The following is a 16,669-nucleotide window of genomic DNA, read 5'->3' on the forward strand; positions in this document are numbered from 1 at the left end:
TGTGTTTCTCTGGGCCTTTTTACATATTAATTTTATTATTTATGCCCTGCCCATCTGGCTGGGTTTCCCCAGCTACACTGGGTGACTCACGGCATATATCAGAACATACTGAAACATCAAACATTAATATCTTCCCGATACAAGGCGGCCTTCAGCTGTCTTCTAGAAGTCAGATAGTTGTTTATTTCCTTGACATCTGAAGGGAGGGCGTTGCACAGGGAGGGCGCATGTATAGAAGAGCATTGACATCCTCCCAGAGTACATCCTCCCAGAGGCAGCTTGCCCACCTTGCTCGCAATCTCCTTTCCCTTCCTCCCCCACAACAAACACTCTGTGAGGTGAGTGGGGCTGAGAGACTTCAGAGAAGCGTGACTGGCCCAAGGTCACCCGGCAGCTGCAGGTGGAGGAGCGGGGAATCGAACCCGGTTCACCAGATTACGAGACTACCGCTCTTAGCCATTATGCCACACTGGCTCTCTCTGTGATGGGAGGGCGCATGTGGAGAAGAGCACTGATTCCTGTACATTCCGAAGGCAGCTTGTCCACCTTACTGAGAGACCGACCTGTGAGGCATGGGCGATGATGGCGTTTGGTCCCACACAATTTTGTTTTGCTTTCAGCATTCATCGGTTCAGTGTTACTACCGATTTCACGCATGCTTCCGCCATCTGCAACGCTTATTTGGCCTTTAACAGAGGAAGATGTTTCATTTCTGGCTGACCACATTAGCCGTGTAGATTGCCTGTTTAATGCTTTACGAGGGATGCCTGATTGCGTTTCCTGGTGAAAGAGCTCTTTGACTAGCAAGCACAGTCATAAAGTTGATTACAGTATGTCAAGGAAATAAGCAGTCCTAAATGCCTTTCTCTCTCTGCCCTGTAGTCACGAGTAACTGAAAAGGACCTCCCTTTCCTCAGAGAGAGGCGGTCAGGACAGAAGCCACATGTCCAGAGAAGTGCTGGACGTTCAGGTTCATTGTCACGGGTGAGACTATACTGAGCTCAGTCAGTTCGCAAGATACTACTAGCCGTCAAGATAGAGGCTCCATTTTCTAAATGTCTTTCTGTTTTCCCAGTCATTCCTTCCCTCTTCTCATCCCATCTTCCTTAATAAAATCATCACTTGGCTTACTCTAAACTGGTGTGTGTGGAATTGTGGTGGGTTGTCTGCCTCTCGACTCTGTCATGTTTAAGGCAATAACTTAAGTCAGCTGATTTGGACTACAATTCCCATCATCCCTAGCTAGCACAGCCAGCGGTCAGGGATGATGGGAACTGTAGTCCAAATCAGCTGGAGACCCAAGTTTGGGAAGCCCTGTCTTCAGAAGAGCCCTGCGGTTGTATGAGGCCAAAGGGGCCCCATCTCGTCCACAGCAGCCAACAGAAGTCCTTTTAAAGCTCTTCCTGTTCTCTTTTTGTTTTGATGACCCTCAGTAATTTAGTACCATCAGCAAGCCTGCTTATTCCTACCTTCAGATCATAAGAACATAAGACCTACCTTGCCAATGGCTTGTCAAGTCCAGCATCGTCTTCTCTCAGCGGCCAGCTAGGTGCCCCAAAAGGAAGACCCCAAGCAGGCCCTGGGTGCGACAGCAGCAATGTTCTCCCAACCTGCAGCTCCAACTCGGCCAGGAGCAGAGGGGCCAAGAAGACCGGCTGGTGTCTCCCCCCCCAATGGTTCTGGAATCCATCTGGCTTTTGTGGACCATCCAACATTGTCCTGATGCCATCGCACAGTGTTTGATCTATGCTCAGGTTGGTGGTACATGTATAAATAAACTATATATCCTAAAGACGCCACAGCCTCTGCTGCGGCTCGTTTCCAAAGGGAACGCGAACCCTGGGAGAATGCCTGGAACCCCTGGAATCTTGCCCTGCTCAGACACTCTGCTGGGGTGCAGCTCTCCTATGGGGCTGCAGAGTCCCCCCCCCAAAAAACCCACTGATGTTCATCCCAGCTGCTATAAGCAGGTGCATGTCCAGCTTTTATTATGCATTTCTTAAAGGTAAAGGACTCCTGACAGTCATGTCCTGTCACAGACGACTCTGGGGTTGCAGCACTCATCTCTCTTTACAGGCTGAGGGAGCTGGCGTTTGTCTGCTCCGCAGACAGTTTTTTTCGGGTCATGTGACTAGCATGCCTAAGCCGCTTCTGGCGAACCAGAGCAGCGCATGGAAACAGTGTTTACAGTATCTTCCCGCTGCAGCCGTATCTATTTATGTGCTTGCACTGGCGTGCTTTCAAACTGCTAGGTTGACAGGAGCTGGGACTGAGCAATGGGAGCTCATCCCGTTGGGCGGATTCGAACCGCTGACCTTCTGATCGGCAAGCCCAAGAGGCTCAGTGGTTTATATAACAATAAAAAACAAAGATAAATAAAAAATTGTCCAGTAGCACCCTAGCTAGCAGGACCAGTGGTCAGGGATGATGGGAACTGTAGTCCCAAAACATCTGGAGGGCCGCGTTTGCCTATGCCTGTTATTGACCAACTAAGTTTGTTCTGGGTATAAGCTTTCGTGTGCATGCACACTTCTTCAGATACCTGAAAGCTTATACCAGAACAAACTTAGTTGCTCTATAAGGTGCTACTGGACAGTTTATTTTATTTTATTTTTTATTTTGACTGCCTCAGACCAACATGGCTACGTACCTGGAGCTATGCATTTCTATTCAGCGTAGGATTTCAACAGATTTATGTACACCATTTTCATTCTATCAATTGGGTTATTTTCCTCAGTCTCCCCCCTTGTGTTTGTGGAGGTTCTTGCTTTTATCTGCCAGTCAGGGAAGAAGGCGGGGTATAGAAACAGATCGTCATCATCATCATCATCATAATCATCATCATCTTTGGCTTGTTATGGAAAAATCTAGGTGCGAGGCTGCTCAGTCCCCCAGCTCGTCGGGCAGAGACCGCGGGTCCCTGCAGAATAAAGGAAGTCCAGCCACCAACTGGAGCAAATCGCTGTAGACCAAAATTTATTGTGCAATAGGTTCAAAGAGCAAATTTGAACCTCGAGGATGGGGTGGCAAGGACTTTTAAAACTTTCCCACCATATCCCAGAATACAGTTCGTACAGCATCATTGCTACATCACTGATGTATCACAAAAGGGGAGGGGGTAGACAGGGGTTACACTAGTTTAACCTTGGCAAAGATGTCCAGACAAGTCCTTGGTACAAGATTAGCATAAGCAGACATGGCGGGGCAAGACTCAGGTATAAGATGAGCATAGAGAAATATGTCTTAAGTGCCCACCACCCAAAAGTACAATAGGAGTTCCTTTGCATGTCTGGAGCCTGAGGCGAGTCAGGGGATGAGATTTGGCTTCCTTTGGCTAACAATGAGCCCAGAAATTGTCACCTCTGAGAACTTCCTGGAGTCTTTTTGCAAGGGGGAAATAGCTTTGGAATGGGGGGAACTGGGAAAGGAGATGATTTTATATGATTTTTAAAGCTAGGTGACCTCCCTGAGCTGTCAAGTTGGAAGGATACATTCAGGCATAATATTTGTAATATTCAACTTTAAAGATGTTTTCCCCCGTAACTTCCCTAACAGGCTGAAGGGTGGTTTATAAATCATGAATATAAATCATGATTGATTTATAAAGGGTGGTTTATAAATCATGAATAAAGGAATGAAGGGCATTCCTGCCCTGGGCTGCCTGCCACTCATTCAGCTCCTGGCCTCTCTATCCGGAGCAGCCGCCAGAAAATCCAGCTGAGCAGCCGAGAGGCGCCTCCTGGCCAGCAGGCGCCGCTAATGCTTGGCCACAGAGACCCCTCGGCCTAGAGCGGCCGGCGACGTCCCGCGGAAGCGCAGTGCCTCGCTCCTCCGGCTCCGCCTCCCTTGAGGACTACACTTCCCGGCAGGCCTGGCGCGGGCGGCGGGGCGGGCCGTGCGGCGCCGTTGCCATTGCTACGGCTGGGAGGGGGGCGCGGCCTAGGCGGGGCGCCTGCTGCCTGCCTGTGTCCGGCCGGGCTGGGCGGACGGGATGGCGGAGCCGGAGAGCCCCGAGACGGCGGCCGAGCACGAGCGGATCCTGCGCGAGGTGGACAGCACCGACACGGCCTGCCTGGGGCCCACCCTCAGGTGCCCGCCCCCCCCACTCCAGCCCCCCCCCGCTGGACCCCTCCTCGCCCCCAGGACCCCTCCCCCCGCGGAGGTGGGGGGTGGGGGGGAGATTCCGAGGGCCCCCCTTGTCCCCCCCTGCCTCCCCATCATCATTCCCGAGGGGGGCTTCGGGTGGGCTTCGGGTCAACCCCGCCCCCTCCCCCCCCCGGCGGGGCTTGGAGCAGGAGGGGTCGGGGAGGAAGGGGCTTTGGGGGTCCCCCTCTTTTGGGGTCGCCGTGTAGGTGCACCCCCCCGCTGCTTCTCTCTCTCTCCCCCTGGTCCCCTCTGGCATCAGAGGCAGTTCTCCTCCAGAAAAGAACCTGCCTGCTGGATCAGGCCCAAAGCCCCCCGTTTGGCCCTCACTCTCTTCTCACGGCGGGTGCCAGTCTGGGTGCCCGGGACAGGAAGACCCAAGGGGGAGCTGGGAGCCCCCCTCGCTTTGGGGTTCCCGGCTGCTAAGTTTCGGAGGCATCCTTCAAACCACTCCTGCCCTGACCCCAGCGTTGCAGTGGGTTGGGCTGGATGACCCTTGGGATCCCTTCCAGCCATATGGTTCTGTCGTTCTGTTGCCTTTCCGTGCCCCATCTGTAACTTTGTAGCAAGCCGCATGGAAACATCGCTGGCTGATACTTGAAGATACCGCTCAGTGTCTTCACTCCCAGACTAAACACCCCCAACTCCTTCAACCGTTCCTCATCAGGCTTGTTGTTGGACTCCCAACCGCCTTCATCCCCAGTCTGCATGGCTTGTTGACAGGGATGATGGGAGTTGAGCCCATCAGCACCCAAAGGGCCCCCGTCCCGACTTCTCCACATTAACCTTCCTTTCCCACATTGCAGAGTTTATTCCATTTATACCCCAGTTCTAATGCTTGCGTGGGGCTCCCAGGCAGTTTCCCATCCAGGCCCTGATCGGAGCCGGATCTGCTTAGCTCCATCCCATACCCTGGGACCGATGATTTGAGATGGACTATCTAGACACTGCCATTCCCTTTTACCCCACAGCTGTGGGGCAAAAGAACTGTGCACCTGCTTCTTTCCCCCTGCCCTTGTGCTTGTGCCTTTGCTTGCAGCAACCTCTGGAGTGGGGAGAATTTTAAAAGTAGAATTTGCTCTCCCAGGAGGCAGTGATGGGCTGACTTGGATAGTTCTGAAAAGGGTCTAGAGAAATTCATAGAGGAGGATAAGGCTGTCAGTGGCTGCTGGTCAGGACGGTCACCTTCTGCCTCCAGAACACCAGGAGAGGGCATTTAGTGTCTTAACTGGTGGACTTCCCAAAGACGTCCGCTTGGCCGGCCACTGTGGCCATCAGGTTGTTGGCCTTTCGTCTGGTCCAGTCACACTCTTCTTAAGGCTCTAAAATGGTATCCGTTTGTGCTTTTTGTTGCTTGCGGAGGGTTTTGAGAGCCCATGTGCGGCGTGTTAATTTTTCAAAACTTTTCAAGCGCCTGTGTTTTTAAAGAAAACTTCAGACGGATGGACTTAGTCAGTGACATGTTTTAGAGGGGTTTTGCTCTGAAATACCCTCTGTGTTTTGATCTCTAGCAGGAAGAGGGACACTGTGCTTGGTGCTTTGTCCTGTGGATCTTACCTGTGCGCAGAGTCTTTGGGCTGCCTCAGAGGTCCTGTGTTCCTTCCAGAGGGCCCTTCGGCATAGGTAAAAGTGCGGAAACCCGTATGTAAATTGTGCTTATCACGTAGCAAAGGTTTAGCTTTGAAGTTGGCTTTCCGTTGGCTTTCCTTCCGCTGTGTTGGAGGGTGTGCCTGCCTGCCTGCCTGCCTGCCTGCCTACGTTTTTGTTCCTGGCTGGCTCGATTTATGAGAGGAAGTAAATGGCAATAGATTCAAATGTCAGCAGAGTCCTGGAGATGACTGTATGGAAGAGGCAGGTGTTAAAATCTGGGTGTGTTCCGAATGCTCTCACTTTTGCAGTGCCCTTTCATCTTTTCACCTGCCTTCCTTCACTTTCTGCGGCTCCACAACCAAAGGAAGATGTCCGGTGTGAGTCTCTGTCCTCCCTGGTCACTCCATCAATGCTTCCCTCACTTTAGTCAAGAGGATCCTGGAGAGGTTGTCTTAATCCTGTAGTCGCAGCAATGGATGAACTCGGGAGCAAGTCCTAGGCTGCCTCCGTTCCTTTGAGGACCCTGCTAGTTGCCTAGTGAATCAGTTCCAAGGAGTTGCTCTTATCTGGAACAAGGGATCTCTGTTGTCCTTGGAAGACTCGGACAAGAACTGCACTTTAATCTTCCATCATGCTCAGTCACGGAAGTAATTACTTCACATTTTACTTGGTCATAGCATCTGATAATGGTATATTGATTGGTGTTGTGTTTCCAAATTTTCTCTTAATTTAATGATCCTTTCATTTGGGACGGTGTCTTTTTCTGTGTAGTGACAGGCAGCTGGCATGGTATGATGAAGAACACAATCTGAATTTGTAAGTCGCCTCTTCAAAGCTCTGTGCAGCCATTAATTTGCCGGTTACCTCCCCTCCCAGCATCTTAAAGGGTTATTCACTGTGACTGTGAAACATTTTATTATTCTCATTTAAGCGTGTAAATATGAAATCATAACTTGATTATCCTTTCTGTCTAAACCTATCGGTTTCTGGCTATTTGGCTGCCTTTCTGCTTTATGTAAGATGCCTCACTGAGCACTATCTGATGACAGTAGGTGCTTCTGTACAGCCCCTGAGCTCTTTCTCCACACAAGAATGTCTCCTTCCTGGTTTCTCTTGCCCAAGAAACAGAAAGGGTCCCCCCCCCTCGAGTGGCATAGGCAATGTGAGACTCCCAGATGGGAAAGTGACATTTTACATCACAGTGTATGTCTGTGTAATGCAGAGGTAGCTAATGCCCAGGGGCCTAATGAGCACTCCTCTCGCCAGCAAATTGTTCGGCTCTTGCACCAGGCAGCCCCCACCAATGTTTCTTCAGAATTGGCATGGTGCTGGAATAGACAGGGGGGGTTAAACGCTTCAACCCTGTCTAGTGCCAGATGGGGATGCAAATTGCCCCCACTGCTGATCATCAGATGGACCATAATAATAATAATAATAATAATAATAATAATAATAATAATAATAATAATTCATTTGGTGAGTGTGGAGGGGGCAATAATGTCTCCCTTCTCAGCTGACCTACACAGACCAGCTGAGGAGAGGGAGGCTGCCCTAGTGTACGCATCCTGGTGTGCACATGTGTCAAAATCGGCCCCACACTCCAGCAGCATGTGGCCCCCAGAGAGGAGGCCAGGAGATTCAGCTGATGCCTCCTGGAGATGGTTTTTGTGAAAACAATGGACAACAGACATTAGCATTTCGTGGACATTGTGAGCAGGATTCCCAGAGGGGAGTCTCATAAAACTATACAGGGCTGGATTCCTGACTTTGTAGCGTAACAAGGCGGGGTGGGTGCCTGAGGTTTCCTTCAGGGCTTCAAAGGAGGAGGAGGAGGAGGAGGAGAGAGGATGAAGGCATGAGGCAGTAGAGGGCAGGCAGAAACTGTAGCAGAAAAATGCAAACGGGTCTTAAATGCCTTGGTCTTCATCTGGATATTCCTTTCTAGAGGGATAAAATCAGTTTCCAATTCCTTGGTACCACCCTCAAAGCATTAACCCCCACCCCACCCCACAGACCTGGAGTATAAGCTTGTTCACCCCCTTTTCAGCTTTTCCTTTGTGCTGCTGAAATACAGGTTTTGGACTGTTCGTGGCTTTGGGCAGTAATTGCGCTTTCCCCTCCGCTAGTATCGGAGTTCCTTCCCAAGCATCCGAAGGAACTGTGGACCCTGGATCATCCTGCCCGGTCCCTTAGAACTGGGAGGTCCTTTTTGAGGAACATCTGGAGGTGATGTGGGAGGAGAGGGACTTCTCTGTGGTGGCACCCCAGTTAGGGAATGCCGTCCCCTGGGAAGTGCACCTGGCACGGACATTTTGGGACCTGCCTGCTAGGGTTAGTTTCTCTAGCTGCAAGGAGTTGTGTTGGCTCTATAAAGTGTTTTAGGATTGATCTTCGGTTGATGTTCAGTGTATTTTTACCTGCTCTGTTTTTATTGACTTGTAATCTGCCCTGAGATCATAAGATGAAGAATGGTATAAAAAGACACAAAGTAAATAATGATTTCAAGATGCAGCCATCCCGGTTGTTGTCGCTGAGCTGGAGAAGGGAGACAGAGGGGTGACCCAGGGTTCTGCCAAGAGCGCTGCAACACTGAGCTGGGGTCAGTTGCCTCCTCCCACCTCCCATGTGCTTGAGGCATTCGTACCAGTATAGTTTGGCTGTCATATTTCAGGCCCTGGCGTGCGCATTCCCATCTCATTTCTGAGACGTTATCTTGTGTCGGACTGTTTTATTTTTAAGTGCCCACCACTTAAGTCTGCTTGTTGCAACTCCTTCCAAAGTATTTATATAATGTGCTGCTGTTCTTTGATAACGGGCAAACACAGCGCTGGGAGATCAAGTGCCAGGCACTCCTTGCAGATCTTTCTAGAGTGGATTCTAGAATCTAGAAGTTGCTCTTGGAGCCGGTTTTTTGTGTGATGCAGAATTTCAAGCACTCTCAGAGCTAATTTCGAGGCCAGAGTTCACGGGTCCAGTTACGCTGCTGTGTGGTGGTATCAGTCAATGCTTCTGTTCTTTGTTCTCTCAGATATTTCCCTGTGGTTCTTGTGATGCTTCCCTTCTCTGCCTAGGGAGTGCAGCTGCCAGCTCAGCTCTCCTCTTCCAAGATGCAAACAAAACCACAGCTGGGGAGGCAGTCGATGCTATTGCTTCTGCTGCACTGCTTGGGACCTTCAGTCGTGCCCAAGGAGGATGACCTGATTTGGGGAGCTTTCTGGGTTCCCTTTTAGCAAAACTCAGACCCGTCTCTGCCAGTTATTGTGGGTGGGTGGTAATTCAGTAGGGTTGGGACAGAATTGACTCACCTGCCCACTGAAAGCTTGGGCAATTGAAACTTTTTGCCTGTACCATATATTTTTTGCATGATTGTTCCTGTATTCACATCCTCTATGTAATTCAAGGGATGCGAGTGGCACTGTGGGTTAAACCACTGAGCCTAGGACTTGTCGATCAGAAGGTTGGCGGTTTGAATCCCCGTGACGGAGTGAGCTCCTGCTGCTCGGTCCCTGCTCCTGCCAACCTAGCAGTTCAAAAGCACCTCAAAGTGCAAGTAGATAAATAGGTACCACTCTGGCAGGAAGTTAAACGGCGTTCCTGTGTGCCGCTCTGGTTCGCCAGAAGCGGCTTAGTCATGCTGGCCACATGACCCGGAAGCTGTACGCCGGCTCCCTTGGCCAGTACAGCGAGATGAGCGCCGCAACCCCAGAGACGGCCACAATTGGACCTAACAGTCAGGGGTCCCTTTACCTTTACTTTTACATAACTCAAACTGGGCCCCACCGAGCCATGGTGTGGAGCAAAAACACAGTGGAGGGTGTTCATTGGCTTCTGTCTCCCAGTTGCTTCCTCCTGCTCTGAAAGCACTGCTCCTGAGAGACAATGCTGGGGCTCCCCCTTCCCTTTCTGAATGGAACTGGAGAATTGTAGGGTAGTGGAGGAGACCAGGAGGTCAGATGCACCACCATCTGGCTCTTCCCTAGGAGGGATCTGCCTGCAGACGGGTTTGGGCAGGGTGACTCTAGCAGACGGGCTCCCCAGCTGTTCTCAGCGAAGAGGCAGCTTCTTCCAGGGGGTGGGGTGGGGGAGATGGTCCTTTTTCAGGGTGTTCCCTTGGGGCTTCTCAGATTATCACAATGGAACCTGCTGGGTGTCCCCAGGGTGGAAATCTGCGAAAAAGCTTTTCTCACCTTTGCAAGTGCGTTTGGGAAGGGCCCTTCGCTCAACGGCTGAGATGATGCTGGCATCCAGGGAAAGGAGTGGCAAAGGCCTCGCGAGAACAGCTGCCCCTGCTAGATGGGTCTGACTTGGTAGGAGGCATCTTCCTATCTTCAGACATGGCTTCTTCTTTGGCGATTACAATTCGCGCCTCAAGGCTGCAGGGGCGGTTTGATTCTGGATTGTGCCTGTTTACCTCTTTGGTGGGATAGGAGGGAAGGCCTCCTGTTCCGGCTGGGCTCTTCGAAAAATCAGAAGGACTTGATCAAAACTTGCCCTGTTGGATTTCACATCTGTCTATTCCCTTGAAGAGTAAATTGAAGACTTATTATGAATGAAGACGGAAATTCTGTGCACACTTATCTGGGAGTAAGTCTGGTTAAGCAAAGTGGCTCTCACTTCTGGGTCAGCATGGATGGGATTTCAGTTACAGTTGTACGTATGTGGTTCTGTTGTGCTTGCACTTGGTGTCATTTTCCTATTTACCTGTATGGCTTTGAGAATAGTAGTGTCTTAGTTTTGCATTTAGAAAGACGGGGAGAAGTTACTGATTGGTCTGCCATACAGGGCTGTAATGACTTGTGAGGATGAGCTGGAAAGCTACAGATAGTTCGCATATTATGCTATATGGAGTTAATCATCGTTCTGTATTTGTCAAAAGCTATAAATAATTACTTCAGGTCTTATAAACGTGAGTTCAGCCATCTGAATCCGAGTGGTCTCCATGCATTTTGGACTACAACTCCCATCATCCTTGACTATTGGCCATGCTGGCTGGGGCTGATGGGAGTTGTAGTCCAAAATATCTGGAGGGCAAATGCCTATGTTTGTCCAGGCTCTGTGGCTGAGAGTGAGTCGGTATAGGGAATAGTTGTTCATGGCCTTAAATGTATTCAGCCTCCGAGGGTCTTCTGGTGGTTCCCTCACTGCAAGAAGTGAGGTTACAGGGAACCAGGCAGAGGGCCTTCTCGGTGGTGGCGCCCTCCCTGTGGAACGCCCTCCCGTCAGACATCTGAAAGCAGCCCTGTATTGGGTAGTTTTTAATCTCTGACATTTTATTATGTTTTTATATGTACAAGAGGCCTCCCAGAGTGGCTGGGGAGACCCAGTCAGATAGGCGGGGTATAAATAATCAAATTTATTATTATTATTATTATTATTATTATTATTATTATTATTATTATTAAACTTGTGTGTCTGTCACAACTTGGCCTGCGTCTGTAAAGTGGTAATACCAGTGACTGGAAACTCTTGTGAGGATGAATGAGCCAAGCTCTGTGAAACACCGAGTGCTATTAGAAGATACTACTTTGTGGGTAAAGGAAACCTTTGTCACCTGCGTTTAGGTGCCATAGTGGGTAGCAGCAACACAGCTGCTTGACATTTGGTTGAAAGCTTTCAGATGTACTCTTTGCAGATGAAAGGCAGCGATTAACCTTTCAGGAGGTGGTGTCGATGAGGAGTTGAGTTGAGGCGTTCTTAAGAACTACCTATCAAGCAAACTGATGAAGCAGATTTTTCATAAGTTAAATAAGTCGTTTCTGAAGCCTCCTAAACTAGTCTGTTTGGCACAGGGAGCAGCACTGGAAGCCCCAAAGATGGAGGGCTTAAAAACCCAAAGACATTGTGTGTGGATGTTGTTTCGTGCGGAAGAAGTGTGCAGCAGGGATACCAAAAACTGTGGCTTGCTGTGGCCAATCTTGTTAATACATATACCAAGAAAAAAGCACACTAAGAACTCTGGCCAATATAAATTTCAAAAGTGGGAGTAGTCCCTACTCGCAAATCAATAGTCAATTGTAACAAAAACTATTCCATTCAAAATTATGTATTCTGACAAGGATTACAAACTCAAATAGAGATTATAGTGTTCAATCCGGAACTTGAAACCAGCCTGTTCATTCACGAATTCCTTTGCAATTTCCGCATCTATGAAACTTAAGATCTTCATGTCAAATCAAATCTTACTATGGACTCATGAATTTATCTCTGCTCGTAAACTCTTATCTTTAATACTGTAATGAATTATTGTGTTGTGCATATCTTTATGAGTTTGAGTTTGTAATCTCTGTTTGAGTTTATAGTCCTTGTCAGAATACATGCTTTTGAATGGATTAGTTTTTGTTACAATTGACTATTGATTTGCGAGTAGGGACCACTCCCACTTTTGAAACTTATATTGGCCAGAGTTCTGGGTGTGCTTTTTTTCTTGCTGGAGCCAATGGCGGTGCTTCTGAGAGACTTGGAGCTGAAGCTGCAGAAAATGGGCCGTGTTGGGAAATGCAACCGACGGGAGGATGACATCAGAAGAACCCGTAGGCTCACTCGCGGTGACTCACTTGGTGTGGGAAGGGTGACTCCTCTAGCAGCACATCAGGCTTTGCTTGAGGAATAGGAGGCCTCTGACACACAAGCCCTGCCCAGCCTGCCGAGCGACTGGAGGTCTGAAGACAATGACTAAACGGAAGGCAGGAGGAGCTGGTTCTTGAGGGAGCTCAGGTTACCTTGGCGTCCAGACAGTGCCATTCTGTGTGCGCTCCGGAGGAGAGCAAATGTTTGTGCAAATGCTTTTGGACAAGGGCTTCTTCAGCCAGGGGAGTTGCCGGCCGCTGACCCAATGGAACTGGCAGGGAATTAGCCCTCCTGCCAGGGGAAGCAAAATGCAGATGTTCTAGCCGGCTGGCTTACTCCTTCCTTGGCTTTCCCCCTGTAAGGCTCATTAGAGGCCTCAGAGGGTCTGCAGAAGTTCTTGGGGGCCTGGTTTGTTCATCAGTGTGGGAACTGCATTACTCAGGAGATGGGAGAATGGAGTTAGCACAGCATTCTGTCCTCATAAACTGACCTGGAAGCTAAGACATAAAAAGGGCCCTGTGTTTAAGGGCCTTGTGTTACCGTATTTTTTGCACCATAACACTCACTTTTTTCCTCCTAGAAAGTAAGGGGAAATGTCTGTGCGTGTTATGGAGCGAATGCCTGCGGGTGGGGGGGATCTGCTGCAGTCGTGAGCAGAGGATCTATGGTTCCCCTTCCTTCCCTCCTCCGTGGTTACAAAGCATGGATCCACATGGATCCTCAGGATTTTTGCATTGGGCTACTCCAAACTCACTGTCAGATCACATGTCTGTGGCCACAGCATGAACCACAAAAATCATATATCCACTATTTTGTTTAGAATTTTTTTTTCTTGCTTTCCTTCTCTAAAAACTACGTGCGTGTTATGGTCTGGTGCGTGTTATAGAGCGAAAAATACGGTAATTTAAGAGGTCCAGAACAACATGTGTCCAGGGCACCTCAGGGACCAGCTGGACCCTTACACCCCAACAGCTCCCTCCCTGGGATCATCCGCAGCAGCGCTGCTGGCCACCCCCTGAAGAGGCAAGGATCATTTGGCAGCAACAAGAAACCAAGCCCAGTTCTGCGGGGTGCCCTGCCAAGAGAGATTCAGCAGGCGCCTTCTGCTCTAACCTTCAAGCGCCGGCTGAAAACCTTTCTAGGCTGCCAAGTTTATGCTGGCAATTAAGAAAACACCCTTCTGCAATAGTTAGTTGATCTCTGATTTTAAAATTATTAAAAATGGGTCTATGTATGATTTTTTAATTAAAAAATAAGTAAATAGCAGTATATATTTTTTATAAATATATAAAAACTTCACAGTCTGGGAAAAGGTTAAGCATTTGAATTTTCGTCGTCCTTGTGTGGCTGGGTGGCAGGTTCTGCATGTTGGCTGTCCCTTGCCTTCCTAGGTGTGGCCGGCTGCCATAATCTCTAGGCGCAATTCAGGCGGTGTTGTGCGTTAGCATTTTTTAACAGTTGAGTGCAAAGGGCTGGGTTCAGCTGCTGGAGGGTTTCTGCACCTGGGTCATTCCCTATCAAGTGACCCAACTTTTTTACCCCATGCCATCCAGTTTTCTGGATATTTTGTACATGTGCTGAATGATCAAAAGAGCAGTGGCTCTTTCTCTTTCTTGGTTTTGTAAACTGCTTACTGGTAATACCATAGTCTTGGTATTAAGTGGTAAAGTATATAAATAAATGGCAGCCGTGGCTCTCACCTGTAAAGGTCTCTCCTTCTGTTTCCCTTGGCTGATGCGTTAAGCTTTAGCAGAGGAGTTGGGAGCGAAAACAAGATGCAACTTAGAAGTGGAAATGAGCACGCTCTAATTAGGTTAGTTATTCCTACAGGGAATCTCAGAGAAATGAGCCTCCTTGATGAAATCATGGAGGGCAAAACATTCCCTGTGGAAGGGCAGGAACATGCAGGCCTTGGCTGTGGGTCTTGTTAGCACACCCCACACCTTGATCCTTCAGGGATCCTTACAGAGGGGGGTTATTCCTAACGGGCTCATTGGTCCTGAGAATGCATTCTTGCTCAGTAGATTTCAAGCACATCATGGGACCCTGTGCGACTGGAGCCGGACCACCCTTGTGGTAGGACAGCTGGGTTGGCTTCTTCACTTGGTGATAACGGAGTTCTCTCATCTGGTAGTGGAATGTCATGTCTGAAGGCCTCACTCTCCGTTAATGGCTTAGCATTTTTATTAGGGTTGATTGGGAGCGTCTCCACCCCCATTGTTCAGCCCGGACACAGAGGTCCAGCTCCGAGGGTCTTTTGGCGGTTCCCTCCCTGCGAGAAGTGAGGTAACAGGGAACCAGGCAGAGGGCCTTCTCGGTGGTGGCGCCCGGCCTGTGGAACGCCCTCCCTTCCGATGTCAAGGAAATGAACAACTATATGACTTTTAGAAGACATCTGAAGGCAGCCCTCTATGGGAAAGTTTTCAATGTTTGATGTTTTATTGCCTTTTTATATTTTGCTGGAAGCCACTCAGAATGGCTGGAGCAACCCAGTCAATGGGTGGCATAGAAATAATAAGAGTTTTATTATTATTTGTCTTCCGCCCCCGCCCTACTGGCCTTGCAGGCCTTGATTGCAGGCCTGCCTTAACAACAACAAAAAAGAAATGCTGTTTTATTTAAAAGTCGTGCCTGTGTCTGAGCTTCTGGCCTCCTCTGCAAATTAAACCAGCTCCTTTGGGGCGGGGACAAAGTTGCTGAGCTTTTTGGGGATTTTTACAACATTTTTCTTTAAAAATCGCCCTAGTTGCCATATGTGTTCAGGAAAACTCTACCACTTATACCCATGTGCTGCTTTCGGTGGCCGTAGCCTAATGACATTCAGGAGCCTGACTCCTTTTTTACTTGGCCGCGAAGCTGCAGAGTTAAATGGCGGCGCTACTTTGGGCTTTTTCTTTCCTGAGCTTGACAGTCTCTGTGTGCAGACAGGACTAGACTAGGCATCCTTCACTTTTGTGGCTTGCAGTGGTTAATTTCCAGACAAGAAGTGTCATGCTTGTCATGACACGATGACTTCTATCTCGGGAGGAGAATTCTAGATCTTCAAGACCCGGTCGGGGCGGTTTCATGTGGGAAGTAAAGGCTCAAAAATATGTGCTCTTTTATAAAAAAAAATACTCTGTATGTTTGGGGCTTAAACCCTTGCGTTGAAACCCGGTTCTGGGTTGAGCTAGGGCAGAGAATGAGCACTGGTTGGTTGTGGGGTTGCTTAACAACTTTGTAAAAACTGGGCAAGGTTTCTCTTTCCTATAAATAGGTTCTGAAACGCGTAATTATGGAAACACTCGCTCCATTGCAGGGTGCTGGCTTTGACTAGGTTGCTTCCTATATTTTTCTTTTTAATATGTAAGAAACCCTGAGGGCGTGCGCATCGCTCTTTTGCACCGACTCTTTGCACAAGGATCCCTTAGGGTGCAGAGTCACAGGCGCGATGTCAGAGCTTGTCTGCCCCCCAGCAAAACAAAACAAAAAAACAGCCTTGCAGAACAATTAGGGGTTTTTTTTGCAGGAGGCATGTTTCAGGCATTACGTGGAAGGAAACAAGAAGGGGGTGAAAAGCTCAGGCTCAAGAGCTTCTTCTACTTGCTCCGGAAGGGACTATCTGTCAGCCTGAGAGAAGCCTCCCGTTCTGTATTTTGTAGTATTGTTCGCTCTAATGTTTTAAAATTGTAAACTCCCTTGGCAGAAAGAAGTTGAACCATAAATGCATTAAATGATAAACAAATGTTGGCATTTGAATTTGCAGAGGCAGTGCTGGTTTTTTAAAAAATGTATAGAAATTCATTTTTTTTTAAAAAAAATGTTTCACGTGGAGTAACAGCATAAGGACGCAGCAAGACTTTCCCTTCCTGCTGGTACCTTTGGTTTCTTGAGGTTAACACTTTGGTGCTCAGTTGCATCTGTGTTAAGGGCATGAACTGATTTTCTATGATGCGCACTCTCTCTCCTGCCTCAGGGGTCATTTAAATCTATTTAAATCTCCTATTTCCTCCTGGAAATTGCTTTGTCTGGCAGTCAGGTGTCTTTCTCTGATTTTGCTCTGTTGCATTCCTAGCCGCCAGCTGTAGGAGCGGAAGAGGGTTGCCACACCCTTTGCTGGGGCTGTCAGGCATGGCCTATCCGTGAAGGGCAAAGAGCGGCCAAGGCATGTCCTGTTTGTGCCAAGGTGGGCAGCCAGGAGTTGATGGGAAGCCCAATGCCCCTCTGGGTGGTGAGCTCCAAAAGCTCCTTGCACCTCTTAAGTTGCGGGAGGCGTGCTCCTGATCCTACCACTACCAGGACCAAGGCAAGCTAGTGGGTTTGCATATTTCTTAAATATTTTAATACCATCTTCGACTGTGAGCTGCCTTGGGTCCCTATTAGGGAAAAA

At 48.9% G+C, this 16,669-nt stretch overlaps 1 protein-coding gene across 4 annotated transcripts in view; it reads left to right on the forward strand.

Moving 5' to 3' along the window:
- Positions 1-3,886: 3,886 nt before the first annotated feature.
- Positions 3,887-16,669, forward strand: part of EXOC6B (exocyst complex component 6B) — a 225,633-nt gene continuing 212,850 nt past the window's right edge. For 3 of the 4 annotated variants that reach the window (XR_014515541.1, XM_083458677.1, XM_083458678.1), the window contains exon 1: positions 3,891-4,089. Coding sequence is in view for 2 of the 4 variants with exons in the window: in XM_083458677.1 (XP_083314803.1) it covers positions 3,992-4,089 (98 nt within the window). In the remaining 2 variants the exon portion in view is untranslated. Of the gene's footprint in view, positions 4,090-16,669 lie in introns of all 4 variants that reach the window. The other variant, XR_014515540.1, reaches the window with a different exon arrangement.

The sequence above is a fragment of the Podarcis liolepis genome (genome assembly GCF_965112155.1).
Source record: "Podarcis liolepis genome assembly, chromosome: 9".
Taxonomy (NCBI): domain Eukaryota; kingdom Metazoa; phylum Chordata; class Lepidosauria; order Squamata; family Lacertidae; genus Podarcis; species Podarcis liolepis.